Below are 22,677 nucleotides of genomic sequence, written 5' to 3'. Positions count from 1 at the left end.
AGGGAAGAGAATGATTCCCCTCGGTCGGTCGATTCCCAACTTGCCTGGCAACACTCCTACTACGAGCACCCAGGCCAACACGGGTTTGGGAGGGGCGGCGCCCGGCGGCGGCGCTGGGCCGGCAGATTTCAATTCTGCGAGGCGTCGATCGTCTATTGATGTGAGTTCCTTACCTTCAAGTTCAGTAGTTATTGGACGATCTTCTCACATTTCATTGCATGGGCAAATATAGGCAATCATGGGCCATCTCCGCTACGTCGGCTCCTTCCCAAGCCGCGTCATGCAAGACTTGTCTCAACCGAACGCCATCAATCGCCCGGGAACACCAGGAGGAAATCTGCCTGGCGGGTTTTTGGGGATGCAGTCGCAGACTTCATTCGGATCTTCCACTGGGTCGTTGCGCGCTTTTGGGAGGTCTTTCACTGATGTGAATGCTGCTGCTGCTCAACCGCAGGCCGCGCCGGTGAAGACTACGCAGGGTGGAAGCAAGGTTCCTGCGGCTGAGGCCTTCCTCTCCATTTGATCGGGGGATACGTGATTGGGACGATGCAGTACCGAGGACAGATGCGATGGGACACCTTGCGCCACCTTGTAAATGCATTTGTCAGTTGGATAGTTTCCTGCGAATGAGAGAGCATCGAGTTCCCGTTTAGCCTTTTCATGCACGGAGGGCGAAATGAATGACGGTGTGGCATACAAAAGAAGAAGGGGAGACCTGATGAAGCGTCCCACGGCAGCCCACGGCGTTGCAAACCAAAGCAACCCGAGGGCCAACCCGAAACGCGTACGCGAGCGAGCGATGAATCCCGTGAATCATCAGTTGTGTCTAAACACAAGCGGGGTGGATCCGACTGATTTGCTTTAGGCGTTCAATCAAAATCGGACGGCTCGGACGCCAATCAGATAAGGTGCGGGGGTTACCCTGGCGTCGCAGTCACCGGATACGTCCCATGAGAGCTGTCGTTTCTCCTTTTTTTTCCCTCTCATTACAGCACTACTTATTTGTTGGCACAGTCCTATCCTTCACCCTCAGTCCACTCGCAATCGCCGCTCTACCCACGCCAACAATGCTCCTTCGGAAACTCACCCCACTGGCCGCCCGCGCCTCGCCATTCCTCCGCCCCACAGCAGGATGCAGCAGATCACTCGCTACCGCCTCCACCCTGGCGCCGCTGCAGAGCGCAAACCTGCAGAAGAAGTTGACGGACTCGCCAAAGACGAAGCTGGCGAATAAGGAGTTGCAGTTCGGGAGGACTTTCTCGGACCACATGCTTTCGATTGAGTGGGATAGCACGAAGGGTAGGTCTCGGTGATGGCGACTGTGAGCGGCGGCAGGGTAGGGATGGTTGGGACTGGCAGGCGACGGTTAGCTGGGGAGCGCTAGTGGGCCGTCAGTGCGAAGGAGTGCAAGCGGGGGGATCAAGAGCATCGCTTGCGTGAGGCCCGCTATTGACGCGGGAATGCTTGAGGATGGCAGTACTGGCTGTAGGTGCTTTGCGAGCGCTTGCGAGCTTTCGTGCTTAACAGACCCCGAATCTCCCTCGCGAGTAACAGCGAGTAGGAAATCCTGTTACACCCAAGTCAAACGTATGATATAATATCACTCAACAATACTCCTCCCGCTTTTGACAGGATGGGCCACGCCAAAGATCCAGCCGTACGGCAAGCTCTGCCTCGACCCATCAGCTACCGTCTTCCACTACGCCATGACATGTTTCGAAGGCATGAAAGCTTACAAAGACAAGCAAGGGCGGATCCGTCTCTTCCGGCCCGACATGAACATGGCGCGGTTGAAGAAGTCGTGTGAGAGGTTGACCCTGCCCACTTTCGACAACGACGAGCTGTTGAAGTGCATTAAGGAGCTGCTGCGGGTTGATCACTCGTGGATTCCATCGGAGAGGGGTTACTCGCTGTACTTACGGCCTACCGCTATGGCTACGCAGGAGTCTTTGGGTGAGTATTAATGGAGCAGAGCCAGCTCACATCAACAATGAGACTTACTGTTTTCCCACTCGCAGGCGTCGGACCATCGGACCGATCTCTCCTCTTCGTCATCGCATCGCCCGTCGGCCCATACTATAAAACAGGTTTCGCCGCAGTTTCGCTCTACGCAACACAGCACTACGTCCGCGCATGGCCTGGAGGAACAGGTGACGCCAAGATCGGCGGAAACTACGCGCCTGGCATCAGGCCTCAGATCGAGGTTTCGAAAAAGGGATACCAGCAGAACCTGTGGATCTTTGGCGAGGAGGAGGCTATCACTGAAGGTGAGTTATTTGTATTTTCAGGTGCGGCAAACCGGTAGAAGCGGACGCTAAAGGTTATCGCTTCTCTAGTCGGAACGATGAACTTTTTCATGTACTGGACCAACGAACAAGGCGAACGCGAACTCGTCACCCCACCCCTCGACGGCACCATCCTCCCCGGCGTAACCCGCGACTCGATCCTCTCCCTCGCGCGCCAATGGGGAGAATTCAAAGTCTCCGAGCGCGCCCTCACCATGCCCATGCTGCGCCGCGCTGTGGAAGAGAACCGCGTGCACGAGCTGTTTGGATCAGGAACCGCCGCGATTGTCAGCCCGATCAAGAATGTGAGGTATAAGGATGTGGACTTGAAGATTCCGCTGGATCCGAATGATAAAAGTGCGCAGGCGGGGCCGTTGACGCAGAGGATTGCGGATACGATTATGGGGATTCAGTATGGCGAGATTGAGCATGAGTGGTCTGTTGTTGTTTAGGGTGGTGGATGAATTCATGGTTGGATGACACGGTTGGACTCTGTGGCTGATGGGATGCTATAGCACTCCAACGCACACACACGCAGACGAACCCTAGATAGATCTCTCTCTAGGACCTCTCACTACGTTCATTTCTCCCATTCCATTTGTGCAATTGAATGCTCGTTTTGGCTCTCCGATTGGCTCTCCCGTGCTCCCATCGGGCGCCTTATGATGCATCTCATTAAGAGATCACCTCTAGACAAAGAAAGCTACAGCTAGGGCTACCCTCTGATGTTCACCAAATCCTGAAGTCCCGGGGAAGCACCTGTATCTAAAAACACATCGCTCTCCACCCTCCTCTCACCACCCACTAAAATCCCCAAACCCACCCTTCACCTTCTTCTTCGCCGGCGGACCACCCACCACCTCCTCAGCCCCACCCCAGTCGATCCCCAACCCATCATCTGCCTGTCGTTTGGTTTTGCTGGGCGCTGGTGTTGCGAGGTATTTACCCACACCGCTTGTACTATCTGGGGGTGTGGAGATTGTGGAAGTGGAGGGGTTTTTCCCTTTGGGAGCTTTTTTGGACTCGAGGGATTTTTGGAAATCGTCGAAGGGGTCGATGAGTATTTGGATGGCGAGGATTTTTATTTCTTTCTGTGTGATCGAAAAAGGTAAAGAAGACGGTTTGATTGTCAGGTAGGAATTCTCGCGTGTTTTGGATGGGCGTTACTGGGTTAGGGTTCATACCTCTGGTTTATCGGCCTCGTCGGTAGGCACCTGCTCGATCTTTGTGAGCACGTCGAGGCCGCCGACTACTTTCCCAAAAACCGTGTGTTTGTTGTTGAGGTGTGGGCATGAGCGGTACGTTATAAAACTGTGGCACCATAACTGTGAGTGGACGTGGCCCTCCTATGTCGACATGCCCAGTCCATCCATTGGGTACTCACAATTGACTGGTGTTCGTATTCTTCCCCTTATTCGCCATACTCAGCACGCCACGACCGCTATGCGTGAGGTTGGACTTGAACTCGTCCGGGAAGGGTTTGCCCCAGATGGATTCGCCGCCGCGGCCCGTGCCGGTCGGGTCGCCGCCTTGCACCATGAAGTTTTTGATGGAGCGGTGGAAGAGGGTGTTTTCGTAGTAGCCTTTGCGGAAACGTGGCGGTGTCAGTGAGGACTAGAGAGTGGTTCGGAGAGAAAGACACGGACCAGATACCTTTCTTGGCCAACTTGATGAAATTATAACAAGCCCTCGGCGCATCCCCACACAACAACTCCAAATTCACATCCCCGAGATTCGTCTTGAGCTGCGCATACCCCTTCCCCTTGACGCGCTCAAACATATACTCCTCCTCATCGATCAGCGCGGCCGGGTTCTGCGTCTGCACGGGCACGGCGGTGGACGTGAACGATGACGACGCCGCGCCGTTGGAGTAGTGCGCTGCGTTGTATTGTTGTTTGTCGCGGGAGACGAAGGAAGGGGTTAGTGAGGTTGTTGGAGTGGGGCTGGATTTCGCAGCTGCTTTGTCTTCGGTTTTTTTGGCGAGGGTTTTTAGGAGTTTCTCTGTTGCGCCTAACGCGTTGATCTTATCCTCCTCCTTCTTCCCCGCGCCCTCGTTCTCGACTTTCATATCCTTCTTCACGTAGTAGAAATCCGTAATATTCCGCATCGTGATGTTATGAGGGTCCTGGAGGGTGATGACGTCCTTCCGCTTGAACGGTACATCGGTCATGAGGTCCGTCCAGTTTTTGGTCTTGATGTTGAGCCGCTCGACGGCTTCGTAGCTGTAGACCTGCCCTGAGGGCTTGATGGCGACGATGTGAGTGTTTTCGTTGAAGACTTTGAAGGTGATGGGGCAGTGGTAGGCGTCCGAGGCGTTTTTGTGGAAGTGGAGTTTTGTTAAGTCTTTCGCTTCTAGCTGGGGTTGGTGGGTTGTTAGAAAAGGGGCATTTCATGCTACACTTATGCGCAGAACACCGCTTCGCCCGGGACCTTACCTTTTCGCCCGTTACTGGGTTATTTCCATGTTTCTTCAGCCATGGCACAATATTCCTAACAATGTGAACATCATTAGGGCCCGGTACTCCATGATTTTGTCTTTGTGTTCATGTGTCCTCAAGTCTCAACGCTATCGCACTCGCTCCGCTGCACTATGCTCGCTTTGTCGGCCGGCATACATGTCTTCCGGGCACTGGCTCGTAGGAATTGCCGTTTTCAACCGGCCCGCCTCACTCCCTCGCCGAAGCCTCATTGAACTCCAACAACACACCTCCCCATCTCCCTCCCCTCCCCCTTCTACCCTCCTCTCCTCGGTTTAGTCCCTACCTACATGAGATCAAACACCATTCCCTCATTCGTACACACAGGGTGCTCAAAAGGCTGCAAAGACAGCGCGCAACAACTGAATGGCAGTCGCTTGAACTCGTTGCCTGTATATCGCTTTGCTCCTCTGAAAAAGGGATAGGATGTTAGACGAGGACTGTGGGAAGGGGCGACAGTGAAACAGGAGGGCTTACCCAGGCCCGGCAGCGTGCTCGGAGTGCGTTACGTAGAGTTTGTCAGTGTTTTTTCCCATTGTTATGGAACGAACGTGGGGAGTGGGTGCGTGACGACGGGGGTTTCAGCTGTGGTTCTTCTGCTGGCGTACGGGGTAATAGTGCTGAGCTGTTCGCCACTGCCGTGTTGGATGCCGGGGTAATGTGGGTGTAATGTTGGGTTGGAGTGGAGGTCCTTCTCTCTTGTTTGTGGGACGCGTTTTTTCTCACGGCCCAAGCACCCCAACCACCAGTAACGCCAGCAACGCCAATAGACATAGACCAACAATGCCCAAGGTACGTATCAAGAAGCCTCAAGGCGACGACACGGCGAGGGGACATCGACCCCATGTCGTTGTCCTCTCGCACGTCAGTCGGGACGTGGAGTGAACGAGGGACGCCACGATTGTCGAACGGACGAGAAGCCATCTTGGGAATCGAAAAGCATGGAGGGAGGAGACAGGGAAGAGCAAGAGGAGGTGTATCTCTCCCGACTCGAAAGCTACGCCGCAAATCATGTCACCGATGCGAAGATCGTCCACACGTCAAACCCCAATGTCAAGCCACGTCCCACTCACACCCAATTACCCTCCTTCGGTTCTTCATATCCTCAACACCCCCCTCCTTCATGAACCCCCTCTCTCCTCTCACCAGATGATTCTCTACCTCGAGCCGCGCCCCAGCACCCCCCTCCGAGCCCACCTCGACACCTTCCGCACAACCACCGCCGCGTCATGGGGCCCCACCGACGCGCACGCGTACCACCCGCACTGCTCGCTCACGGGCTTCTGGGATTTGCACGTGCCCAAGGACAAGAATGGGAGAGAGATAAGGAGGACGTTTCAGTGTGTGGCTGAGGAGCTGGAGGCGTATGGGGTGGGTATGGTGGAGGCGGCGTTGAAGGCGGCGGCGGAGAAGGTTTGGAGGGAGAGGAGGGGAGGGAGTGGAAGTGGAAGTGGGGAGATCAATGGACGTGGAACTGCAACTGGAACTGGAACGGGATCTGGAACGGGATCTGGAAGCACATCAAGAACACCACCACCACAACAACAATCGCCACCCCAACATCCCACCACCCAGGACCCTCTCAACGACACCCCCCCGCACATCTACGCCATAACGGACACCGACACCACCGACACCCCAGCCCTTCACCTCCGCCTCCTCCTCCCCCCCACAAAAGTCTTCCCCCCCCTCATCCCCCCCCACAACCCCCGCTGCCTCGTCCTTCCCATCCTCCCACCCCCCGAAATCACCGAACTGCAAAACCTTATCATGGAACTCTTCGAGAATTCGGGCCGCTTCGTGAATCGCCCGGCGAAGAAGAGGGGGGATCATATCAGTATGGCGTATTATCCGAACAGGGGGGGAAGGATTGCTGATGTGGCCGGAGCGGGTGGAGGGGATGCAGGGGCGAAGAGGATGGTGGGGACGGCGGTGAGGGAGGCTGTTGCGGTGAATGGGTGTGCGGGGGGGATACCGGCGTCGCTGGCTGCTGCTGGGCATGGGGACCACCACAACCATAACCATCCAAACCACCGACGGAACAGCAAATCCAAGTCCCTCGGCTCCCTCAACAACCACACTCACCCACTCACCCCCATCGAAACCCTCGAACTTGACAACATAGCCGAAATGAAACACCACGCAGACACGCTCCTCGCCCCGCTCTTCCGCGACCCCCACGGCGGCGCGCGGGTGTACACGTTCGAGTGTGAGGGATGGGACGTGGCGTACTATGAGCTCGTCAGGGAGGAGGAGGAGCCGAGTAAAGGGGGGTGGCATGTGTTTCGGGAGTGGGGGAGGTGGAGGGTATCGTGACGGTGTGGGTGGATGAGGAGGAGGGAGGGTGATGGGGAGTGCCAGTGGGTGGGCGTAGGTAGCTGAAGTCAGCGGTACTTTCGTATGTGGGTTCTTGTACATTTAGGAGATGTTGTCTTTTCTTTTCAAATTGAGATTTTGACCCTCGAAAGAGATGAGGACGTTGGAACTCTTTTTTTCCCTTCCACATTGGAACTCCCAAAATTCACCCTCCACTGTGCTGTTCGTTCCGCCCGATTAAGCAAGTAATGAAACAAGAATCCATTCATAAGGGACTTGGAGAGAGGTTTCAAAAAAGAACAGCGCATAATTTGGTATTGACCGACAAAGAAAGATTGTTCAGGCCTCTATGAAGAATGGTAGGCGTAATGCCATGGGAGGGTAAATCGCCCGTCCAGGTGCGGAACGGGGTCATCTCTATGGCATCGCCGTTGTGTGTGTGTGTGTGTGTGGAGAATTGTTGTGTTGCGTGGCAGTGTGGATGGGTGATGGGGGATAAATTAAGCGGTGGCCTCCTTGAGGTAGGCGATGGTGTCCGCACGATCTTGGGGCTTCTTGAACCCGGCGAAGACCATCTTTGTCTGGTTGGGAGGAACAGTAGGATGTGATGAGTTATTGATTCGAAAGTCCGACATACGCCGGCAAGCGTCGGACAAGGACTGGAGCTGTTGATACTTACGCCAGGCACAAACTTCTTGGGGTTCTCGAGGTAGGTGAACATGTTCTCCTCAGACCACACCACTTGCTTCTTTTGCATACCGGCAGAGTACGAGAACCCGGCGGCGGTACCCGAGGTACGGCCGAAGAGACCGTGAAGCGAAGGGCCGACCTTGTTGACACCCTGTGAGAGAGGAAGAGAGAGCGGAGAGTTGAGTTTTCTCGTTCACTGTTTCGCATCGTGTCTTCACTCCGCTCGGGGAAACAATCGTCGGAGGTATGATGGCGGGAATTTTACTTACAGGCTCAACGACGTGGCATTGAGCACATCGGGTCTTGAAGAGCTTAGCTCCGTTAGTGGCGTTACCTATGTGGATAGAAGAGGGAGTCTGACGGTCAATTCGTTGTTCTCCGGGGCACAGTGATTTTCCCACGATTCGGTCGGCCTCGAAATCTTGAGAGTTTCACCAGCTCCGACAAAAGGGGAGTACTGCGAGACGGCGGATACGTACCAGCGGGCATAGACATGGCTGTCAATATATGTGTTTGTGGGTGAGGTGGGTTGGGAGTCGTGGAAGCGATGCGTTGTGGTTGCGGGATGGAGTTGCGGGATGGAAGGGGGGTTTTGTCGGGTTGAGGGGCCCAGTCGGGTTGAGGAAAATTTCTTACTGTATTCCGACGGTAGTTTTTAGCCATCGATATGGGCGCGCATAGTAACAGCCAAGTGATTCATCATTCATGGGAGACGAGACTTTTCTGATTGAAAGTTGAGACGGGAGCCAAGGGTCAGTTACTATTTGCGTGGTGGGTGCTTTGTGACGTATACCCTGTCTTTTGCGTTGTCTCTCTCTTTGGTTTGGCGTCCACCCGGAAACACCCGATTCCCCTTGTTTGCGAGTCTGGCTGGGGCGCAGGCGTGGCGCAGGAAGTAGATGACTTACGTAAGGAGCGCCGTCACTGTCGATTTGCGCCTGTGTGCCGCCGCTATAATCATTCATTGCGGTTTGTTGTTGCTTTTGGCGCCCTACTGTCCAAGCGGCCTCTGTGGATGGACGACGGTGATATCTGGGGGGCCTTTTCGGGCGCTGCAGGTGCAGGTCGGTTCAAAAAGGAAGCGAGAGGCCACTGACAACAGGCGCTGACCCTTACCACGACAGGGTGTGAGCTCAGGGAACCTCTTGGGCTCCTGCACCACTAGAAACCCAGACAAGGTTCGAAAAACGCTGGGGAGAACATGGCGGAACGAACACCAGCGGCTACGACCGTACAGGAGCCGGTAGAGAGAAGAGATACCCCAGGTTCGACAGCGCCGGACGCCGTCACCTTGAACGCCAGTAATACCGATAGCATATCAGCACCCAACAGGGACGGCAATGGTACGGCAACCGAGCCAACGCCTGTTGGCGGCACCACCACCACCACCTTACAGTCACAAACCCCAATAACCGTCGCCGTCTTCGGACGGTCCAGAGCCTGTGCAGTCATAAACATCAACATAAACCAAACAGGCACCGCACTCCGCCGTCTCATCGCCGCAGAGTTCTTCAAAGGCTCGCCATTGGAATTCAATCCGCATGATCTGACCCTCTTCGACATCATCCGGGAGAACGTCTCCTTCAATGACCCGCGATTGTGGGATTCTGCAACGCATGGCGGGGACGACTTGGGCGATGATGGCGAGAGGGATGAGCAGCTTGTCTCCCTCCTGTTCCCGAGTGCTTTGGAGATCTCCCCATTGGAATACCTTTACACGTCCTTGCCGAAATTAGGAGGCTTAGATGTTAATGGAATGGTCAGAGTTCTCGCCGTGATAAACTTAGTACCGAGACGTGGCACATATGCAGGAGCTTCGAACTCAAGCTCGGCCGCGGAATTTGTTGACTCGGCGATGGGATCAGATACACCGCCGGAATACACGTCGCTGCCACGCACGCGTCCAGTTCAACGACGAAGACGAAGCGTCCCGGATATGTCGGATGCTAAAGCGTTGCAGGATTACTTACAAGCGGCAGGAATGTCAAGCACTGCAGGGTCTTCGAACTTAGCGGCCGAGAAGCGTCTCTGGAGGCAGGAGAATCTCCCAATGATGGGGCTTGGGTCTATGGCGGATAGGGATATCGAGGCTGCACCAGGCAGCTCCCCAGAATCGAGGTTTGATGATGGACAATCGTCAAGCGGTGGTGCTGCAATCGTTTCGCTGGCTCGCTCCCCGCCTTCTACCGAGCTCCTGATTACGCAAAAGAGCCAAACACCGGTGAAGAAGTCGTTACGTCGCCGCCTGAGTGGACGCAAAATAAGGGTCATTGGCATAATCGGATGCATCCTGCTAATACTTGCCGTGGTCGCGGTAATTTACGCATTTCAAGCTCGGAAGCGCTCCAGTTACAGCGACCCGTCGGGGACGATTTCCTCATTCGCCTCGCGAAACAACCAGGTCTACTCCAGTTCCCGTCTGTCCCCCGACGGCCGATGGCTCCTCGCTGGGTCAGCCAACACACCCACTTGGGACCTCTATGACACAAACTCAAACACATACGCGCGATCCTACGACGGCTACACGGCCGCAATATCGCCCACGGACAACGACATCATGCTCACAGCCTCCAACAACCCCGCGGGCCCCAACATCGCCCGTCTCTGGACCCTCACCGACGGCCGCGCCCTCTTCTCCGAACCCCTCGCACACCCCGTCCAAAAAACCCTCTTCACCTCCGACGGGCAGTACGCGCTCTTCCTCGGCGGCGACGCCACCACATACACCAATCTCACCATCTACCAAATCGTCGGCAAACCCCCCGTTCTCCAATTGGTCGATTTTGGAAACACCTACACGGGCGTCCCGCTCAAAGATTTTACCTGGGACCTCACCCGCCCCAACGACCCGGTGTGGACAGTCAGCCTCTCCGCCACCTCCAACGAGGTGCGCGTGTTTTACCTCTCCGGTACCGTCGTGCGCTGGTCCCTGGTCCCAAATCCACAGAGCTTAGGCGCCCTCGTGGGCGTATCCTACCCCTTTGAGCAAAACGACACCACAACCGTGCACATGATGGAAGACCGCTACGATTCCCCTTCGATCCCCTGGTTCCGCTCCTCAACCCGCTCGATCCACAAATGGGACCCGGCGGCGACTTCACCCACCGCCACCCGCGTCATCTCCAACATCGCCGACGCCAACATCACCTCCACCTCGTTCCAATCCTTCGACGTCGACACGGACGAAAAATACTTCTACCTCGCCTTCGCGAATAACGGGACGGGGGGCGTGAAGGTGTTTGATCTTGCGAGTGGGAATGCGACGCCGGTGAGGACGATTGATCCCGGGTGTGCGCCGAGGCATGTGAAGGTGGCGAGGGATGGGAAGGCGATTTTTTGTGCGTGTTTAGAGGGGACGAGTAGGGTTGAGGGGAGGGTGGTGGGGGTTGGTGGGGGGAATGTGAAGGTTGGGGGTGTGCATAAGGTTTTGCTGTGAGTGGAGGGGAGGGATCGATCTTTTGGGATGGGTGTGGTGAACGGGAGTGCGCATTGGCGGCGTGATTAGACAAGGTGCTTCTAGATAGCTTTCCTCTATAAGCTAGCCATCGTGGACAAATCAACTATTTTGGCAGACGTTTCGGCGTACGTATACATTTAGAGTAGAACGCATTTCGACGTATTAAAAGTTACAAGAGACTTTTGCAATAGTACGAAGGCGCTTTTTTCCATCAACCATGTCTGGTTCAAGACCTCGCTTCCCCGACCCCAGTCTATTAACGCCCGTCCCATCTCTCGTGTAAAGTTCCGCCGTACATGCCCGCTACCAAAATGATGGCAATATACATTGAATCTTGTGTTCGATGTACCAAAAAAATCCTTTTTGAAGGTCGCCATCACCATCCAACATGATATTGAAACCAGAAACTTGAGAGCGCCAGCATCCACCTTGTCCAAACCCCACTCCAGCCACCTTCTGCCCAGCGAAGCGCCGCAATCTCAGTACTGAATCCTCCCTTTCTCTTGATGAAGTCCTATCAGAATCCTCCGCGCAAACACATATTAAGCTTGTTCGAAGCAGAGTTTGCTCAACGTAAACAAACTCCGCGGTGCGCCACCTTTTTCGGAGTTGTGACGGCCAGGTATAAGAGCCGGGGGGATGCCCTTCCCCCTCGTTCGTCAGATTTTTGATTTTTGGTACTATGCTGAGTTGCTCGTTTTTTGTTCCGGGGTGGTATCTAAGTTGTGCTTTGCGCGAGGTCAGAGCTACCACATTACCGCGCACTGCTCGTCGTCGCACTCGCTATGTGCTCATCCCAAGAAACGGAAGCTGTCCTATCGCACTGTAACGTCATCATCCTTGCACCCGGTATTTGCGTCGTCGGAACCAACAGTGCTTTTCATTCAGCTCTCATACGGGCCGATGGTCACTAATCATTCCCGGCTGCATCGAATGTGTACCCGAAATCGCTTAAACCCTTGGTGGCGGGGGGAAGTCTGCTGTCCAAGTATTTGGCTTTCCATATCAAGTTCATCGCAAGGGACGACCGGCATTTCCACCGCAGCACTCATAAACGACCCATTTCTCATCAAATCGCCGCATGTCTCTGGCTTCAGGTGCTATATTCGCCTCCCGGCTACTGCATCGAGCCCTTTTGCCCCATGCACAAGCTCGGGTGTCAGTGGTTTCCAGTCGAATCATCGCTTTCTCCCATGTCATGAAACACCGTCAATCCCAAGGCAACCAGCAACGTAGTAGACGCCCAATGACGCCGTCAAACGCATACTGGCTCGAGACCGACGCCCTCATCGACTCGTTTGACTCATCTCACAGAAACTTTCCTATGGCCCGCTGCAAAGCTAGGCTGTCCATGCATTGGCTTTCCATCTGAATCATCGCTTCTTCCCATATCAAGAAACGACCATGGATTGTTATCTCGACCTTGCGATTTCGACTTTTTTTTCCCCACCTCGCTATTCCCGCATACCGGCTAAACATTCATGTGGCGAATTCGACCGGATAATCGTGATCCACTACACCCACCCACCATCCCTGCAGCGAGGTCGAGTTACCCTGTATGAGTCTGCTTACCTCAACGTGCGGGGACGCGTTTTCCGCTTAGCGAACTCAACCCCTCAGGCCCATCCCATTCCATCGCCATACCCCTGCTCGACTTGCGCAATTCGATATGTCAACCTAGAACTCGGCAGGCAGCGAGGTCAAGTTGCCCTGTCCGAGTCTGCTTACCTCAACGTGCGGGGACGCGTTTTCCGCTTAGCGAAATCAACCCCTCAGGCCCATCCCATCCCTATCGCCATACCCCTGCGCGACTTGCGCAATTCGATACGTCAAACCAGAACTGGCCCGGCTCGGGAAGTGGCGCAAGAGTGGTCGCCTTCGCCACTTTCGCCCAGACCTCGCAGCCTATAAATACTGGCCTCGAAGCGATTTCCCCCATCGCTTTTTTCCCAACTTCCTTCGCCCATCCAAACTCGATTTCGAACCCGTACTCGCATATCACATACAACGGTTCCACATGTTTTCGCACTTGCTTTCGTCGGCGCCTTCATCGCTCGCACTGTCTTTTGCCTTCATCTACTCTCGCGGTCGTCGCTCTCAAGGTCTTCCATCCATCCATCGCTGTCAAGTTCGCTGGCCAGCACGCGTTATTTACGCGTTTACCCGCTCGCCATTCAAGATTCTGCCCGACATCGTCTTCACGATCTACCATACAAGGCTCATCGTCGCCTTGCTATCATCGGCAAACCACAAGAAGCCCAAGACCCTCTCGTGTGGTTACAAGATCCTTCAAGTTCGTCGGCTCCTTCATCCTCATCGGCTATTTCACCCACGCGTGCGATACGCGTTCAAGATTCTCGATCTTGATACCCGAAGGCCAAGGTCCCACCACCATATCGTTCGTCGTGAAAAGTTCTTCGTCGACTAGTACCTACACCGTCGTCGTCGGCCAAACCAAGCGGGTTCCAGATGCCTCGGATCATCGGCTTTCAAGATCTTCAACAAGCATTACCTCTCTTGGTCATCACCGACTTGGACCCGAGCTTTACGGCAGCACCCGGTGTACTCGTCACACATCCTCACCATACCACAAGACTGTCTCTCAGTACCACCTACCTTCCACACCGCTTCTTGAGCCCAACGAATGAAGTCATCGTCGTCACTGATTCACGTAAGTATGGTATGTTGTTTATATTGTGGGTCATCCTCCGTCCTTGTTCTGACTTCTTTCACCTTCTTCACCTACAACCCTCAGGTCCTTTTCAAGCCTGCCTTACTTCGTCGGACGTTGCTACCTTCGCCCTCACCGCTTTATCAAGACCGCTTCGTTTCAAAACTCTCGTTGTGCGCTCGATCACCGTGCACCCAAGATCCGCGCAGCAGTTACGGCATCAAGTCCTTCGACGCGTCCTCCGTCGGCACCCACTCCGACTTCAGCCTCCTGCGACTCCTTGCTTCGTCGTCAGCTCACTCGAAGCCTCAAGCGTACCTTTCGCCGGCGAACCCTGGATAATCCCCACCCAGCGAACCCATGTGAAGTCGCATCATTGTTGAAAGGTCATTCTTTCTTGGTGAGGATGGAAGACCGTTGATGCAATAACTGCACCGGCCTGAAAACTCGCTCCTCTATGGAGAGGCAATGATATGATTGAATTGGTAAAACTGGTGTGATTCGCCGTCGTCGGCAACGTTTCATCACTACGACATCTACTCTTCGCCGGTCATTAGCACGCTTCAATAGTTCATCGTCGGCGCTCCGCAATATTAATATCGGTCATCGTCATCACGCTTCTACCGCAAGTGTCGCCGTTCATTCTTCGGTCTCCGGTCCAAATACCAAGATCAAGCGTCTACAGTCACTCCAAATTCATACCACGTCGTCGGACACTCGGAGGTCGTCAGCCACGCTACTCGGCAATCTACCCAGCACTATCCAGCACTATCCACCCGCATCCCAACATCAAGGCATCAAGACGTCGACATCATTGGCAGTACTACTTGCAACCTCTACTGGTTCATCAGGCTCTGGGTTGCCTGGGGGTACCCATCGCCCTGGTACGTTCTTCGTTGCCTCTCTCAACTTTTCATGGTCTCATGATCTTCTACTTCATTTAGTCCATGGGCTCTCCACGCTACTCTCCATTCCCTCCACTATTCGCCTGCCACACGCTCAGTGGAATGCACCATCGCTTGTCCTCGTCGCATGGTAAAGCCCTTCAGTGAGGCTGGCGACTTTGGCTCAAAGACTCACTGAAAGGGCAGGCATGCGGCGACGGGGACTTTCCGTTGGTCTCGGCTGCTGAGGCCTAATAATCAAGATCATCCACCATCGTCGCAAGTCATCTCACATCATCGGAGCATCGGAAGTCGTCAGCCACGCTACTCGGATATAACAGTTGTCGCCTACCACCCATCACTCCTACGCAAGTCGCCTCCAGTACTTTCTTGCCAAGACTCCTTATTCACTTCGCCCCTATACCTCGCGTCATTGGTCTCAACACACCCTCCCTTCGGCATCTGACCGTCTTTCGTTGGGATCGGGGTTGCCTCGGGGCACCCATCGCCCCGGTATGACCTAGCCCTCTTTGCACATCGTTTCTTGTATGGCTCTCATTCTGACCACCTTCTGCTTCCTCAAGGTCCATTCCACGCTACACTCCGCATCGCTAATCCTCATCAACGCCCGCTCTGTCAGCTTTCCCGTTAGCTTTGCTGCGGGCACACCTCTTCGGGAATCGGCGTCCGGTCTTTTAGCAAACACTCGACTCGGCAATGTCGATCCACCAATGTCTACTCGGCGGCGTTCCTTTTGATTCCGAGAACTACCAAGACCTGATCCTCCCCTTCGACATCGCCATGGGGAGGTAGGTAGGCAGCACTTCGGTGTCCGGTCTTTCGACAATCTCCGCCCGGCAATCCCTATCCACGGACTCGCCAATGCCATCTCGATACAGCCATCTGGACTCGGCAATCTGATTGCGTTCATCTGGACTCGGCAATCTGGACTCGGCAATCATTCATCTGGAGTCGGCATCATTCCGTTCATCTGCACTCGGCAATCTGGTTTGCGTTCATCTGGACTCGGCATCATTCCATTCATCTGGACTCGGTATCATTCCGTTCATCTGGACTCGGCAATCTGGACTGGGCAATCCTGGGGACATATCCTGGAGAACTACCAGGGCCTGATTCTTTCCCCCCCGACAATCGCCAACGGGGAAGATAGGTAGGCAGCGCTACGGCGTGCGGTCCCAAGAACTACGTGGGGTCTGATTCCTTCGGGATACGTAGGCAACGCTACGGCGCCCGACCTCAGGACTACGTGCGACCTGATTCCTTCGGGATACGTAGGCAGCGCTACGGCGTGCGGTACAAGAACTACGTGGGACCTGATTCCTTCGGGACACGTAGGCAGCGCTACGGCGTGCGGTCCCAAGAACTACGTGGGGTCTGATTCCTTCGGGATACGTAGGCAACGCTACGGCGCCCGACCTCAGAACGACGTGCGACCTGATTCCTTCGGGATACGTAGGCAGCGCTACGGCGTGCGGTCCGAGAACTACGTGGGGTCTGATTCCTTCGGGATACGTAGGCAACGCTACGGCGCCCGACCTCAGAACTACGTGACGTCTGAGTCCCCACGCGGGATACGTAGGCAGCGCTTCGGCGTCCGACGCCCAAGTCAGTATCTCGTTTTTTCGCCGCGGAATACCACTGACCTTCTTCGTTCGCCGCAGATGCCAGTTCACCATCCTACAGCTGTTCCGTGGATTTCGACGCCTGACATCTCGCGGCACCGACCATTTCACTATCTTCCGCTCTCGGTAAGTCTCCGCATACGTCATCTTGCCATCCTCCAAAATATCACGCCGATAATACTTCGCCCTTGTGCCACTCAATACTGAGTCCGGCTCACCAGTGAACAATCGACTCGCCTCCGCCACCTTCGACATCTCGTCTCCCCGAATTACAATCGACTCCTTACCAGCCCCCCGGTAGGCCATTCGACAATCGACCCGTCTTCGCCGCCTTCGACATCTCGCCACTCCGATACTCGACAATCGACTCGCCTTGCATCGACATCCGACTCACGCTCGCCTTCGACTTCCATTCGCCTTCGGGAACTACTGAGGCCTGATTCCATCCCCCCTCTGGTAGCGGGGAATGGATAGGTAGGCAGCATCCCCCCTCACTGGGGGGGTGTCCGGCCCTCGACATCGGACATTGCACCATATTCACGACCGCTAGCGACATTTGCCTTCGATGCTCGAGCCAGGTCGCCATTCGACACTCACCTTCGATTCGCCTTGGCCTTCGACACTCGCCACACGCCCCTCGACATCTCGACAACCAGCCAACCCGCCAATCCGTCAACCCGTCAACCCATCAATACAACCCGCCAGGCCATCACTTTGACATTCGTCATTCAGTACCGATTCGCGCCGATTTTCGACGGTGACATTCGACGCCTTCGACGCCTTCGACGACTCGCAAACCCGGAAATCCGCCAATCCCCTGGGTCACTACTTCGACTTCCCCTTCGCATTCCAGGTCTGATTCCTCCTCCTCTCGGGGGGACATAGGTAGGCGGCACCCCCTCCCTGGGGGTGTCCGATCTTCGGAATCCAATATCTGGCAACATCCAAGTTCGCCACCAACATTCGACGCTCGGCCACTTCGACACACACACTACGCCGTCTCGCCATTCGACTCCCGAGATCTACTGATCTGATTCCTCTCTCCTCCTGAGCGATATCGGGGGACAATAGGTAGGCAGCACCCCTTCGAAACGTGTCCGATCATACAAGTCGCCAACAACGTCTGACCGATCGACGCCGTGCCTTACGAAACCGCGACACATCGCCATTTTGCCATCGACCTTTCGACAAACCGCAACGCAATATTATTCGCCGCCATCCTCTCAACTTCGTGAATTGTCAAGAGTCGAGTCCTCCCTCGAGTCCTCCCCTCCGCCGCTGGGGAGGATAGGTAGGCAGCACTTCACTGTGTCCCGTCTTCGTCACCATCCTTTCAACTTCGAGAACTACTGAGACAGTCCTCCCTTCCGCCGCTGGGGAGGATAGGTAGGAAGCACTATGGTGTTCGTTCTCCACCCGTCATTCGTACACACCAATGTTACCGCGGCTTTTGATTACCATGTGCTGACAACTGTTATGCTTCCTTGCTTTTGTCTTTCGCAGGGTCGACGGCAAGTCTCGGATTGGCAGCAAGCTGAACGCCGTGCCTGTGTTCCTTTCCTCGCAATGCATATGGACTCTCATCTCTCTCTCGCCCCTTCCCACATGGGTGTCGCCTATCCGCAAGTCGGCGTCGCAAGACTCGGACAGAAAGATGTGTGGTGAGCCGTGAATTTACGTGGCAATACGGCCTGGCTACCTTTGACCCCAACGCGCCCGGAATACCATGGATTTGCTCTACGACAACGACGACTTCCAATCAATGGCATCAGTGAGGCGTATTCTACGATTGTCAGACGGATCCGTTTTCAGTTCTGGGCTCTGGACTTTTGGACCGCGAGGGAGATGGAGGATCGGACGTGGAGGAGTGGCTCGTGAAGTTGCAACATTCGATCAGACGCGGAAAAGTTCTCTTGTTGGTGGTACACCTCTGTCCCGTCTTGGCAGGAACAGGCTAAGGTCTTTCGTCTTCTCATCACATATGGCATCACTCTTGGCATGAGGGCATGCTGGCGGCATGGCGGCAGGGGAGTCGGCCGCGATGTGGTAGATCTTTCGCCTCGGCAGACGATGGAGGAGCTTTAAAAAGGTAAGTCAGTCGTAGGATTTACCACTTCTTACCTCTCCCTTTAGGGATTCGCCCGACGCTCAAACAGGGAGGCGAGAAGGATCTTCGAGGAAGGGGTCATCCTACTTGGACTATGCGTCTTCGGCATTCCGAGGACGTTCGCAAAATAAATACGCCGTGATATGCCGATGATTAAAAAAAGCTACTATATGCTACTATGATACAGATGCGGAATCACAGGATCATGGGGAATAATGCGCCATGGACATGCAGTCAACGCTCGGCATCTTTTCAACATGGTCCCAAAAGTCCCAGCCCTTCGGTTGATCCATCCCATTGCCCCTCTGCACCTTGGCCGCGTACTCCGCCTTAGACTTGACTACATAGTGATGCAGCGCCATCCGCTGCCGTGTAATAGGCCGTCTAAATGCGTAATCTACTTTATCGCCGTTTTCTCCCACCGTGATGGTGTCGTCGGTTGTGAAGAAGGAGTGGGGGGATGTGGGGTATGAGTAGTACGCGGTCCGCACGATGGACTTGATGTGTCGGTTGTCCTGTTCAGGGTCGTCGACGATGCATCTCGTGAACCCTTTGCGGGCGGATGGGGGCCGTTCGGTGAGGTTGTTGGAGTTGTGAACCTGCCAATTGACGCCGACAGCGCCGACTTTCGGGTCCTTCTCGAACTCGCGGAGGACATCGTCCAGCGTCTCCCTCTTTGTAGTGGAGGTCATTTCGAGGAACTCGTCGGCGTCGATGTATGCGATCCAGGTATGGCGATCGCGGAACCGGCGGTTGCATTCGTTGTACATGTGGTTCTGCATGTACGGCATGCGGTCCGTCTCGTCGAAGTACTGGAAGGTGATGGCCGACCGTGGGATACCGTAGTGGTTCTCCGGCTGCTCAGACAGGGGCGGTTTTGTCCCGTCGTCCATGATGTAGAACCTCCGTATGCCGATGTGGTGGTAGTGGTGGATGAACCATTCTGGCAGGTCGCGGACTTGGCCTTTGACCGAGAGGCATATTGCGACGTATTCGGGTTGAGCGGTTCTGTTCTGAGCCCGGTTCAGAAAGGTGTTGCGGAGAGTGGAGGGGAGTGTGATGGAGCTGAACTTGCTTTGGGAGACGAGGATCGTGTAGGAGAGCGATATTGTGATGACTGTAATGATGGCTGTCAGGGCGAACCACCATTGGCGGGGTGTCGAGGCCATCGCTCCCCGCATTGCGCCTTTTCTTCGGAGTTCCCCGGGAGGACGAATGGGGTGAGGAGGGCGGGCTGGAAGGAAGAGAGTTGGAGAGGCCGGGTAAGGCGACAGGGTCAACGTTGTGCGCTGGACGTCTAGAACGTTTGGCAGCTGGTTTGCTTGAGGGAGTTTGAGCTTAAATCGGAGCAAGCAAGCGAGAAAGGGAAAGAGAAGAGAAGGCGCTGCCGCTGACAGTTCCGGACGATCATTACGGCACCGCCCGCCCGGAGCGCGGTACGGGCCGACCGGCTGGGAACCATGATATTCGTACTGTCGCCTTCCTCCTGCTTGCGAACTTTCAGGTTGGACGCCCCGATCCCCTGCAGACGCCGGCACTAGAGTCAATCTATCGTCTATCCTTCCTCCAACCATGGTTTGCAAAAAGTGTAAGATTGCTTCCCGTCCATTACCTGCACCCCACCCCAAAACTCACCGCATATACCCCTCTTCCCACCCCCCCAATCCAGGCGAAAAGAAACTCTCAACCCTTGCAACAACCGACCCGTTCGCATCTAAAAACTCCTCAACATCCTCCTCCAAACCCTCCTCCTCATCAACACCCTCCACCTCCACCTCCACTCGCAAACTCAACGAAAATAAACTCCTATCGTCCAAGAAAAGCGGCAAATTCAATCCCTATGCTGCCAAGTGCAAAGTGTGCAAGCAGACGGTGCATCAGGCGGGGAGACATTATTGTCAGGGGTGTGCTTATAAGAATGGTAGGTGGGAGAGGATGGAGTAGGTAGGAGTTGGGGGTTGATGGTGGGCGGTCGAAGCTAACCTGCCATTCGATTTTCCAGGGATATGTGCGATGTGCGGGGTGCAGATATTAGATACGGCTGGGTATAAGATGGCGTCCAAATGAACGGGTCGACGCATGTACATAGGTTTGTTTTTGCAGAAAAATATACACACTTTTTTGGGGGAAACGAAACGTTGCATCATTGGAAAATGTCACATAGGTACGATTTATACATGGGTATACAAAGAATGGAAACGATATCGAAGCTCCTAGCGACAATGGCGGTGGTCTCTACAAATTCGCAGCGTTGGCAGGGCCCAATGGCACGCTCAAAATACTCTTGCCGCCCTTAATCTCCGCCAAAGTCGGCACCCTCTTCAACCTCAACAGCTCCGAAAACTGACTCACAACCGGATCCTTATTCAGGCTCGCCACGGCAACAACGGCGCCCTTGTTTGCATAATACGCCACAAAGCTGGTCTCATCACCTTTTTTGCTGGTCAAGTCGCCGTCCACATACACTTCGTCAAAGGGGCCGCCGCCGGCGTATCGTACGGAATTGCCGTATTGGACTGTCCAGAAGTACGGCACTTTCGTGAAGGGTTCCAGTTCGGAATCTGCGGACGCAGGGGGTTGGGACCCGGAGGCAATGGCGATGTTCCGCGCGATGGAGCGCCCCGTGTTGCGGGCGACGTTCCAATGTTCCACGCGGACTTTCTGGTCGGTCCCCCCCAAGGGAATCCGCGCGACGTCGCCGGCGACATAGACCTCCGGGTGGGAGTGCACGCGGAGGAAGTTGTCGACTTCGATGGAGCCGTCGTCGTTGAGGAGGCCGGTGGGTTTGAGGAAGGTGGTGGCAGGCTGGGCGCCGATGGCGACTAGGACGACGTCGGCGGCGAGTTCTTCGCCGGTGGTGAGTTTTACTGTGCCGACTTCTGACGGGTTTACCACTGCGAGAATGGAAGAAGGACAGTCAGTTCGAGCCAATCCAGGACGATATCACCGGAAAGGGTGCATGCGCGAGGGGACAAACCTGAAGGCTCGAACGATTTGGGTTGCGCGACCTTGAAGGTCACTCCCTTTTCTTCGTGCCATCGTTTGATGAACTTTCCAATCTCTTCACCCAGAACGGGCTTCAGTGGTGTCTGGTTCGAAAACAGGCCTCAGTCTAACATAATGGACTCCAAAGCGGATGGATGTGGCGACCCATACCTCATTCCTTGCCAAGACGGTCACACAAGCAGTCCCGTCCTTCGCAAGCACAGACGCCAACTCCAGTCCAATAAACCCAGTCCCAACAATAATAACCTTCGGCTTCTCCTTCGACTTGATCGCCTTATGCAAGGCATTGGCATCCACCAACGACCGCAGCAAATGAACATTCTTCAGCTCCTTCCCAGGCACGTCCAATGGCCGGGGATACGAGCCCGGCGACAGAACAAGATGCGAGTACCCCTGCGTCGTCCCATCGGTCAGCGTGACCTGCCTTTTAGCAAGATCAACCTCCTTGACCTCCTTCTCGGCGTGCAGCGCGATCTCACGCTCGCGGTAGAACTCCTCAGGCCGCAACGCGATCTTCTCCGCGGACACGTCCAGGCCTTTGCTGAGCTTGGTGCGGTCGATGGGGAGGTACGGTTCTTTCCCGAAAACGACGATCTTCCCACCAAACCCGTGCTCCCGCAACGCCTCAGCGGCGGACTGACCGCCGGACCCGTTGCCGATGATCACGACCGTGTCGTCCTTTTTTGGGGACGGCCGGTTGGGGATAGGCACGGTTTGCTTGGCGGCTTCGGGGGTGACTTCGATGTGGATCTTGTCGCCGGAGATGGCCACCGGGAAGGTTTTGAGGCAGGCCATGCCTGGGGCGTCTTCGATGTCGCCGGTTTTCACATTGAAGCAGGCGCCGTGCCATGGACTGAATAACATATCATGCCGTCAATTATCCGCCTCCCTTTCGTCTGGGTGTTTGACTTTCGTATGAATGTCTTACCAAGTCAAGCGCCCATCGGCTGTAAGCACGCCCTTCTCCAACGGCGCGCCAAAGTGCGTACACTTGTTCGTCGTGGCATACACTTTGCCCTGCACTTTAGCGATCAGCACTTTCTGGTCGCCACCAACGTCGACTGACTTCATTTGGCCATTCTCGAGGTCGTTGGCGGTGATGATGGGGGCGGGCATCTTGGTGATGGGGGTGGTTGAGAGG

The 22,677-nt window shown here is 55.1% G+C and overlaps 10 protein-coding genes across 10 annotated transcripts; 6 read left to right on the top strand and 4 right to left on the bottom strand.

Annotated features, from left to right (window-relative positions):
• Window positions 1-10: 10 nt before the first annotated feature.
• Window positions 11-523, top strand: EV422DRAFT_565118 (uncharacterized protein; the record flags this gene model as incomplete). The annotated part of the gene is made up of 2 exons (XM_053072265.1): window positions 11-160; window positions 233-523. 2 exons carry the CDS (start codon window positions 11-13, stop codon window positions 521-523), a joined length of 441 nt encoding a protein of 146 aa, XP_052928312.1.
• Window positions 524-742: 219 nt separating this feature from the next.
• EV422DRAFT_320130 (aminotransferase) lies at window positions 743-2,991 on the top strand. The gene is made up of 5 exons (XM_053066272.1): window positions 743-908; window positions 1,015-1,299; window positions 1,633-1,953; window positions 2,019-2,267; window positions 2,337-2,991. The coding sequence occupies exons 2-5, from the start codon at window positions 1,068-1,070 to the stop codon at window positions 2,735-2,737; spliced, it is 1,203 nt and encodes a 400-aa protein (XP_052928311.1). The 5' UTR covers window positions 743-908; window positions 1,015-1,067; the 3' UTR covers window positions 2,738-2,991.
• EV422DRAFT_320001 (cyclophilin-like domain-containing protein) lies at window positions 2,909-5,535 on the bottom strand. The gene is made up of 7 exons (XM_053066271.1): window positions 5,240-5,535; window positions 5,053-5,172; window positions 4,721-4,775; window positions 3,939-4,641; window positions 3,670-3,868; window positions 3,470-3,596; window positions 2,909-3,376 (listed from the first exon to the last, which is right to left on the bottom strand). The coding sequence occupies exons 1-7, from the start codon at window positions 5,296-5,298 to the stop codon at window positions 3,080-3,082; spliced, it is 1,560 nt and encodes a 519-aa protein (XP_052928310.1). The 5' UTR covers window positions 5,299-5,535; the 3' UTR covers window positions 2,909-3,079.
• A 10-nt stretch (window positions 5,536-5,545) lies between these two features.
• EV422DRAFT_565115 (uncharacterized protein) lies at window positions 5,546-7,078 on the top strand (the record flags this gene model as incomplete). Its single annotated transcript, XM_053072264.1, has 2 exons — window positions 5,546-5,554; window positions 5,912-7,078. 2 exons carry the CDS (start codon window positions 5,546-5,548, stop codon window positions 7,076-7,078), a joined length of 1,176 nt encoding a protein of 391 aa, XP_052928309.1.
• A 10-nt stretch (window positions 7,079-7,088) lies between these two features.
• On the bottom strand, window positions 7,089-8,466 carry EV422DRAFT_520015 (cytochrome c-like domain-containing protein). Its single transcript, XM_053069653.1, has 4 exons — window positions 8,248-8,466; window positions 8,038-8,102; window positions 7,758-7,919; window positions 7,089-7,659 (listed from the first exon to the last, which is right to left on the bottom strand). Exons 1-4 carry the CDS (start codon window positions 8,429-8,431, stop codon window positions 7,579-7,581), a joined length of 492 nt encoding a protein of 163 aa, XP_052928308.1. The 5' UTR covers window positions 8,432-8,466; the 3' UTR covers window positions 7,089-7,578.
• A 503-nt stretch (window positions 8,467-8,969) lies between these two features.
• EV422DRAFT_565113 (uncharacterized protein) lies at window positions 8,970-11,204 on the top strand (the record flags this gene model as incomplete). Its single annotated transcript, XM_053072263.1, has 1 exon — window positions 8,970-11,204. One exon carries the CDS (start codon window positions 8,970-8,972, stop codon window positions 11,202-11,204), a length of 2,235 nt encoding a protein of 744 aa, XP_052928307.1.
• A 2,490-nt stretch (window positions 11,205-13,694) lies between these two features.
• EV422DRAFT_504422 (uncharacterized protein) lies at window positions 13,695-16,863 on the top strand (the record flags this gene model as incomplete). Its single annotated transcript, XM_053068428.1, has 12 exons — window positions 13,695-13,896; window positions 13,981-14,069; window positions 14,096-14,282; window positions 14,454-14,780; window positions 14,841-14,931; window positions 15,122-15,293; window positions 15,365-15,470; window positions 15,594-15,951; window positions 16,017-16,154; window positions 16,198-16,410; window positions 16,463-16,549; window positions 16,725-16,863. The coding sequence occupies 12 exons, from the start codon at window positions 13,695-13,697 to the stop codon at window positions 16,861-16,863; spliced, it is 2,109 nt and encodes a 702-aa protein (XP_052928306.1).
• Window positions 16,864-18,733: 1,870 nt separating this feature from the next.
• EV422DRAFT_485841 (uncharacterized protein) lies at window positions 18,734-19,531 on the bottom strand (the record flags this gene model as incomplete). Its single annotated transcript, XM_053067379.1, has 1 exon — window positions 18,734-19,531. A coding segment is annotated over one exon (798 nt), but the record flags the coding sequence as incomplete, so codon positions are not given.
• A 571-nt stretch (window positions 19,532-20,102) lies between these two features.
• EV422DRAFT_609670 (PDZ-binding protein) lies at window positions 20,103-20,862 on the top strand (the record flags this gene model as incomplete). The annotated part of the gene is made up of 3 exons (XM_053073851.1): window positions 20,103-20,118; window positions 20,200-20,451; window positions 20,533-20,862. The coding sequence occupies 3 exons, from the start codon at window positions 20,103-20,105 to the stop codon at window positions 20,595-20,597; spliced, it is 333 nt and encodes a 110-aa protein (XP_052928304.1). The 3' UTR covers window positions 20,598-20,862.
• Window positions 20,766-22,652, bottom strand: EV422DRAFT_565110 (uncharacterized protein; the record flags this gene model as incomplete). The annotated part of the gene is made up of 4 exons (XM_053072262.1): window positions 20,766-21,424; window positions 21,508-21,619; window positions 21,687-22,389; window positions 22,465-22,652. The coding sequence occupies 4 exons, from the start codon at window positions 22,650-22,652 to the stop codon at window positions 20,766-20,768; spliced, it is 1,662 nt and encodes a 553-aa protein (XP_052928303.1).
• Between the last annotated feature and the right edge of the window lie 25 nt (window positions 22,653-22,677).

The sequence above is a fragment of the Fimicolochytrium jonesii genome, assembly GCF_025526975.1.
Source record: "Fimicolochytrium jonesii strain JEL569 chromosome Unknown EV422scaffold_4, whole genome shotgun sequence".
Lineage (NCBI taxonomy): Eukaryota > Fungi > Chytridiomycota > Chytridiomycetes > Spizellomycetales > Powellomycetaceae > Fimicolochytrium > Fimicolochytrium jonesii.
This window is presented reverse-complemented; position numbering and strand designations above follow the sequence as displayed.

Excerpts from the sequence above, each read along its gene's own strand:
- EV422DRAFT_320130 (XM_053066272.1), top strand. The coding sequence starts at position 1,068 with ATGCTCCTTCGGAAACTCACCCCACTGGCCGCCCGCGCCTCGCCATTC. Across the intron at positions 1,300-1,632 it reads TGAGTGGGATAGCACGAAGG|GATGGGCCACGCCAAAGATC; the intron begins GTAGGTCTCGGT and ends CGCTTTTGACAG. Across the intron at positions 1,954-2,018 it reads GGCTACGCAGGAGTCTTTGG|GCGTCGGACCATCGGACCGA; the intron begins GTGAGTATTAAT and ends TCCCACTCGCAG.
- EV422DRAFT_320001 (XM_053066271.1), bottom strand. The coding sequence starts at position 5,298 with ATGGGAAAAAACACTGACAAACTCTACGTAACGCACTCCGAGCACGCT. Across the intron at positions 3,597-3,669 it reads AATACGAACACCAGTCAATT|TTTTATAACGTACCGCTCAT; the intron begins GTGAGTACCCAA and ends ATGGTGCCACAG. Across the intron at positions 3,377-3,469 it reads ACGAGGCCGATAAACCAGAG|AAAGAAATAAAAATCCTCGC; the intron begins GTATGAACCCTA and ends TCGATCACACAG.
- EV422DRAFT_520015 (XM_053069653.1), bottom strand. The coding sequence starts at position 8,431 with ATGGCTAAAAACTACCGTCGGAATACAGTAAGAAATTTTCCTCAACCC. Across the intron at positions 8,103-8,247 it reads AGCCATGTCTATGCCCGCTG|GTAACGCCACTAACGGAGCT; the intron begins GTACGTATCCGC and ends CTATCCACATAG. Across the intron at positions 7,660-7,757 it reads CCAAGAAGTTTGTGCCTGGC|ACAAAGATGGTCTTCGCCGG; the intron begins GTAAGTATCAAC and ends CCTCCCAACCAG.